Genomic DNA, 6,613 nt, shown 5'->3' with positions numbered 1-6,613 from the left:
ACTTATCATGATTTAATTATATTCTAACTCTATCCCTCTTTTTTACTGATCTTGTTCACTCTTAAAAATCAAGTTTTGTTTGTATGTAGTTAACTCTGATGTCAGTATTAGTGTCTCAAATATGACTCAGCTTCTTGTGATCTCTTAGATTTTATATGTCAGTGAAATTCTACACACAAACACTGATGAAAAATACAACTACTCTATCTCAATCTGCTACAAGAATTTCAGAAAAGCACAACACATTCTTCTAAAAACCACAAAAGAAGGGAAAAGTTAGAATACAGCACACAAAAATTATGAAAATTATATATTTTATTTATAGTTTAATCACAAGAACAATTTTTGTTCAAGGTGTAAATACATACTAGAATAAACTCTGTAAAATATACAAAAAATACATACTTTTCCCATGAAATTTTTCTTTATAATAAATAGAAGGGAACACGTGTGTGGCTGATCCTGATAATGCTCCGTGTCTGCTCAGGTTTTCAGTCTGTTGATTTATTTTTAATCTCTTGAAAGAATGGGGGAGTTCCTTCTCCCCTAAAAGGTCGAGATAAATAATGCATGAAACAATCCTCCCTCCCGATTTTTCCCTCTTCCTCCACATTTTTCCTTTTGATAGAGAGTTCAGCCTAAATTTCCACGCTTGCATTCAATCATTACAAAGCCTACAAATTATACAATGACTTCTAACCTGGCCCTCTAACAAAACAACTTTTTCCCCCTTATAAATCATAAGAGACAGATGGCAAAATGGAGAAGAAAAAGGAAAGAGAAGAACGTGACAATAGGCATTGTGACGAATCTGGGAAACAGAACAAAGTGCACATCAGAGAGGGAAAGTTTGGTTTGACAGGTGAAATTCCCACAGCCCGCAGACAGCAATGGGAATAAAGCAGATGCCAGCCATTGCAAATCTGTGGATAATATTATTACCGGTAAAATCATTCAGATGCTAAGATACATTTGTTTCTACTCGACATTAACATCTCTATGTAGAAGCAAAGGTGAAGAGATCAGAGGAACCAGTTGCATTCCCCCTGGGAGATTCACACGAACCGCTCCGAGTCCCTCTGGTGTTAGAGAGGGGGAGGAGCGTCAGTCCACTCTGCAAACTCTTTAGACACGCCACCTTCGTCGCTTTCCAGCATCTTTCTAGCCGTAGAAACGCCCCCCCCCCATTCTACCATCCTCTTTGACAATGAGCTCCATCACACCGTCAATAAATTAGAGACCATCTGAAGGAAGGAAACCCTTAGCCAAGGAATGCAGCAAACAACCCAGGACTCAGAATGCCTACATCTGCCCCGTAAAGTGAGATGGTTTCCAGGGCATATAGAAGTAGGGACAGGAGAGGGGTGGGAGGAGGGCTTGGACAGGGACAAGAACGGGAACCTACTAGGGCCTGGCGCGGGTAGCAAGGAGGGTAGTTCTAGATACAGTCCCTGACTATGGGGAGGTGAGGTGCGTAGCGGTGCTTTTCGGGAGGTGGGGGCTGCCAATAGTCCATGTCAGAACCCGCCGGGCTGGCAGGAGATAAAGTGCAGCTGTAGGGGGAGGTGGAGTTGGAGGACGCCGAAGAGGACGGCGCTGGGCTGTTGGTGCAGCTCCAGGTGGAGGCAGGCGACGGGCTGTCTCCGCTGCTGCTCAGGGAGGCGCTAGCGCCTCCCGGGCTCAGCAACACAGTCTCGGAAAAGAGCGCCCCCGGCAGGCCTCCGCCGCCGCCCCCGCAGTGGTCGGCCAGGCGCAGGGTCTCGGTGAGCGCCCAGATGTAATTGTGGGCAAAGCGCAGGGTCTCGATCTTGGTGAGCTTGGCGTCCTCGGGAAACGTGGGGAGGACCTCGCGCAGCGCGTCCAGCGCGGCATTGAGGTTGTGCATGCGGTTGCGCTCACGGTTGTTGGCCTTCAGTCTACGGGTCTTCTTGATGCGCTGCACCGTCTCGGCCGTCTTGGCGCCGCGGGAAACGGTTCGCGCCCTGGAGGGGCGCCGCTTGCACTCATGAACCAGACCCAGCAGCCGCGCGGGCCGGCAGCCCTCGGCTCCGGCCGGAGAGCCGCCCAGCCCCCCGGACCCGACCTCGGCTCCGCGCGGCCGGCGCGCCCCGCCGGACGCGCCCAGCTCCTCCTCTTCCTCCTCGTCGGCGCTGGACGACAACGGGGTGAGGGCAGCAGAGGCAGGGGAGGCCGAGCCGAGCAGCACCAGCACGTCCTCTTCCTCCTTCAACTCCAAGGTCTCGGATTTGACAAACATCCTACCGAAGAGAGCGGGGAGGGAGAAAGAACCAAACGAGCTGTAAATACAGAGGCCGAGGCACGTTCTCTATGTCAGTGGGAAGTACTCCTGCGCGCACCCGCGAGGACTGGTTCGGAACCGCGCCAAGGAAGAACGTAGTTAGGGAGGAAACCCCGCCAGTACTCTCCAAACTCTTGAGAGCCCCTCGTTGTGATCCCGCCGCCAGCCAACCGGGCCCCCCCGCACTCGGCGGGCCGACCTCAGGGATGTGTAGAAGTCCGGAAAGGGACAGCGACCCCCGGGACATATTCTACGCGAGCAAAGGGCATTCGGACGTGGTGAAACCGGGTGCCGGAAACACCCGGGCAAGCTGGAAGCCACAGGGAGGATACTTACGTAGTTCGCTCCCTAAATGAGTCTCAGGGTCGCTAGTACTTTGGCGTGTGCTGAAGCGATTCTCCGCGCCGCCGGGAGCGCAGCGCTGCGTCCTCCTCCTCGCTTGAAAACCGCGGCTCCGGTGCGGCTCCGCGGGGGACCGGTCCGACGGACGAGTTTGCCAGGAGCCCCGGCGGCCGCGGCGATCCGCCTGGGTCTCGTGTGTTGTGGTGGTGGTGCGTGTCTGTCTGTCAGTCAGTCCTCGGCCGTGCGGCTCCTGGCACGCGACTCCCGGGCACTCCAGTTAAAGCGAAGCTGCTTGTGGTTCAGTGGCTGCGTGTCTGGCACACGACTCTCCTTAAAACCCCTTATATACCACCAAGAAAACAATCAGATCTGCCCCCAGGGCCCCCAGCCCCCCCCCAACCCCGGGCCGCCGCCTCCTCCTCCCCTTGTGGCGACCCCCCCGCCCCGTCTCCCCCGCTTTTCCCTCCCCCGGCTTATTCTTTTCATTGCATTATCATCATTCATTTCTTTCTCTTTCTTCACCCACTTCCCCCCCTCCCCGGCCCTGCCATCCATCCTCCTCCTCCCATCGCCCCCGCCTCTTTCCCCCCTTTATCTAATCAGCATAAAATGGTTCTAAAGCTCCTGTTGGAGCTCGAGGCTGCGGTCGGAGCGGCTGAAGCCGCGGTGGCGGCTTCAGCTCAAGCTGCGGCTGTTGTCGCCGCCGCTGCCCATTGTGATTGGTGGCTCGCGCTCGGCTGGAGCGTGCCGCTAATTTATTAATGAATGGAGGTCGCGAGGCGCAGCTGGCCAATCACTGCGCCCCGGACTCCGGGAGGCCTGCGAGCCACGCGCACCGGAGCCCGCTCCCTTTCAGCCGCTCATTAGGGGCCGGGGCGCCGGGGGCCGTTGGGGAGACCCAGGCTACCGCCCCCGCCCCCGTCCTTGCGACCGCACCCCCCACCCCCGACCCCCGCCCCGGCGCGCGCTCTCGCGCAGTACCCGGCGCTGCCCGGCCTTTCAGCTCCCGGACCTCGGGATCCGAGGAATTAGTTCATGGGGGTCAGAATGCCGGGGAAAGCAGCTACCTTCTGGTGCTGCCGGGTGCCTCTTGGCAAAGCCTCTTAGGAGCTGTATCAAATAGGAAATGGTTTTAAAAACGCAGTCATTTGGTTAAGGGGGGAATATGCAGTAGGGATGGCGAGTGGTGGGCACGTGGTGGGCACGTAGGTTCCAGAGAGACTAGAGTGCGAGGGTGAAGGAAGAGGACGGTGGCGGGTTCATCGAGGGCGTCTCGTAGAAGGAGAGAGATCGAGTGTGGGAGCGGTTGATGAGGACGTGAGAATAAAAGCGCTCACGTGTTAGAGCTGAAAGGACTCTCCTCATTTTACCTGTGACAAACTGGGTCTCCGGGAACTGACAGAGGTTTTGTTTGTTTTGTTTTGTTTTGGGGGGGGTTAACCCCTGTTTACCGCAGGGCCAGACAACCAGGTGACTCCCCGCGATGGTGGCAGCGAGCGGAGTGGGAGGAGCGGCCGACCTGCCGCTCCCGCGGGCGCCTGGGCCGGGCTGACATTTCCGTGACCTCTGCTCCGCGCTTGGGGGCGTTGTAGGGACAGGGGGCCAGTCCTTCCCATACTCCCGGCTTTTCAACGGGAAAATAGAACTGACGGTGACTGGGCTTCGGAAGAAACTTGTTCTACATTGCTTGTCAGCCCTCCCTCTCTCCTCCTCCCTGCGCTCACGCCCACCCTCCTGTCGACGCAGCGGACTTTTCTTAGAGACCGAGCAGAGTCCTCAGAAGTGTGTGCTGGGCCTGGCAGTAGACTATGCTTGAGTAGTGGCGATGGATCTGGACTCTGGTCGATGGGAGAGGACTCCATTAAGATCCCTTTTGCAAATTAAGTTTAAGCAAGGAGCATTTGGAATGTTGGGCGTTGAAAAGTGGCGAGACAAAAAGATAATTGTCTGCGGGTCTCTGTCTCATTCGGTCTGTAGGAATTGGAAACAAGTTTATTTGAGAAAAGGGCATGATGAAAATGGTTGTCCGTGTTTTGGCATGGTTTTAATTTGTTTGATATTTTCTGCAGGGGTAACCAGGATTGGAAAGCACAAAGTAAAGAAAATGAAAATTAGAATCCCACGAAAGAGACTTTTGCCCAGCTCAGCTCTACAAACTCCAGACTTCCTTCTGTCTCAAAATGATTTTAAAACTGCCACGATTTTCACTTTCCTCACTCATATTTGTGTTTTGCCTCTCCCTCCTTTTGAAAAACAAGTTCCCTAAATTTAAAAGCATTATTTCCTCCAGGTTACCTCCTCCATGTTTTCCGAGGAGCTTGATTTCATTTGTGAGAAGTGTAAAAAATTATCAAGAAGGGAGAGACACTTTCAGTCTCCAACATACAGTATTTGCCTCTCTGGCACTTCTTTGGGTCTCTGGTTCTAAATCATGACCCTGCAGAATCAGAACTTCATGAAAGAGTTGGATCAAGCAGAAGATGTGTTCGTAGTAAAAATTACCAGAAGTGCCTAACGTGGTTGCATTTACACCTTAGCATTATTTCCCAGGTGATGCTCGCTGATCCCAAACAAACATGTAGATACTCTTCACAGTCCCCCTAAAAGAAAGCCTTCCAGACTGCAGTGGATGCCAATGTAACAGAAAACAAAGAAAGGTTTATTTTAGTATCAGTAGAAAGGTACCTCCTTGGACAGTTGTTTTAATATTTTAGTTTGGCTAGAAGTGCTGGTTTGATCTGATGAAAAGATATTAGGGGGAAAAACAGAATCAGAAACCAGTTAAGAAGAGGCTTAAAGGAAAGACTGATCAGTCTTGTATAACTAAACAGACACGGAGATCAAGCTGGGTCTAGTGCTTAGTGTGAGTGAAACACAATGGATTTCTTTAGTTGATTGTTAACAGCATTTGGGTGTATGACCCCCCAGTTTTTATGTTCTCCCACGATTTTATGTTTTTATGATGCACCAAAAGGGTCCATGCTTTCTATTGTCAAAATCCAAACTTCCTATACTGTCTACGAGAAGTTAATGCATATTTAAGTGTGTCCTATGCAGATATTTAGAAAAATAAAATATTGTTAGGATAGATTTCACATTTATGATTACAGAAATTTCCTTTGAAAGGGAAAATTGTGCCAAGAAACTTAAGGTTGTACACATGTTCAAACACTGACATCAATCAACCTCTATCTAATCCATGTAAATATAAAGATATCATGGGCATTACAGAATTTTATCTTTGAAATAAGGACTTCTTTACTGTGCAAACTACAAGAGTTTCCAAAAAATTACCCTTTAGATCATCTTGGAATTCTAGGAATTTTGGTTGTATATTTGTATTATAGCTTTTGAGAGAAGCATTCAGTAATAGAACACTTCTGGAAAGATTTCTCACTATGAAGAATATTATTTTTAAAAAGAAAAGAAACAGCCCCAAGAACAGTCTAACAACGCTAGTGAAATTCAGAAGCCAGCCGTTCACACACAGTTGCAGAATTCTATTTGTTCAACATTTTGTTGGGTTTTGCTGAAAGAAAGAAATTTCGATTTGTACTCAGATTTGCGAGGACGTTACCAACGCGGAACATCCTTAGCTGGACTCTTCTAGCACTCTTTTAACTTAAATAAATTCAAGAGGCACTTGTGTGGTCTAAAAGATTGTCCAGATGAAACGAGGCTGAAATGTTATGCGAAGGGGGAGGGGAGAGCGTGAATAGCATCAGTGAGGTTGGTGACCGAGGGCCGCTCCTGTCCACTGCGTGAACTGTCCTGAAGGGTCAAACTGTTCATCTTCAGCCCTCTTTCAGTGTGCAATCCTACTTTAAGAGAACAAAAGCTCAAAGCAGGCAGTTATCAAGAAATGGGAGCACAATGATTTAAACTCATCCCTAAGCCTTCGAAAGAAAGGGGGTCGAATGCGTATAGCCAGAGAAAAGTGAAGTAAGGGGAGGGGTGAAAGGGTGGAGATCT

At 50.4% G+C, this 6,613-nt stretch overlaps 1 protein-coding gene across 1 annotated transcript; it reads right to left on the bottom strand.

Moving 5' to 3' along the window:
* Nucleotides 1-448: 448 nt before the first annotated feature.
* Nucleotides 449-3,015, bottom strand: NEUROG2 (neurogenin 2). The gene is made up of 2 exons (XM_059154802.1): nucleotides 2,636-3,015; nucleotides 449-2,258 (listed from the first exon to the last, which is right to left on the bottom strand). Exon 2 carries the CDS (start codon nucleotides 2,255-2,257, stop codon nucleotides 1,439-1,441), a length of 819 nt encoding a protein of 272 aa, XP_059010785.1. The 5' UTR covers nucleotide 2,258; nucleotides 2,636-3,015; the 3' UTR covers nucleotides 449-1,438.
* Between the last annotated feature and the right edge of the window lie 3,598 nt (nucleotides 3,016-6,613).

The sequence above is a fragment of the Mustela lutreola genome, chromosome 1 (assembly GCF_030435805.1).
Source record: "Mustela lutreola isolate mMusLut2 chromosome 1, mMusLut2.pri, whole genome shotgun sequence".
NCBI classification, from domain to species: Eukaryota; Metazoa; Chordata; class Mammalia; order Carnivora; family Mustelidae; genus Mustela; species Mustela lutreola.
Note: the sequence above shows the minus strand (reverse complement) of the source record. Positions and strands in the feature narration are given on the sequence as shown.

Coding starts and splice junctions, on each gene's coding strand:
- NEUROG2 (XM_059154802.1), bottom strand. CDS start 2,257: ATGTTTGTCAAATCCGAGACCTTGGAGTTGAAGGAGGAAGAGGACGTG.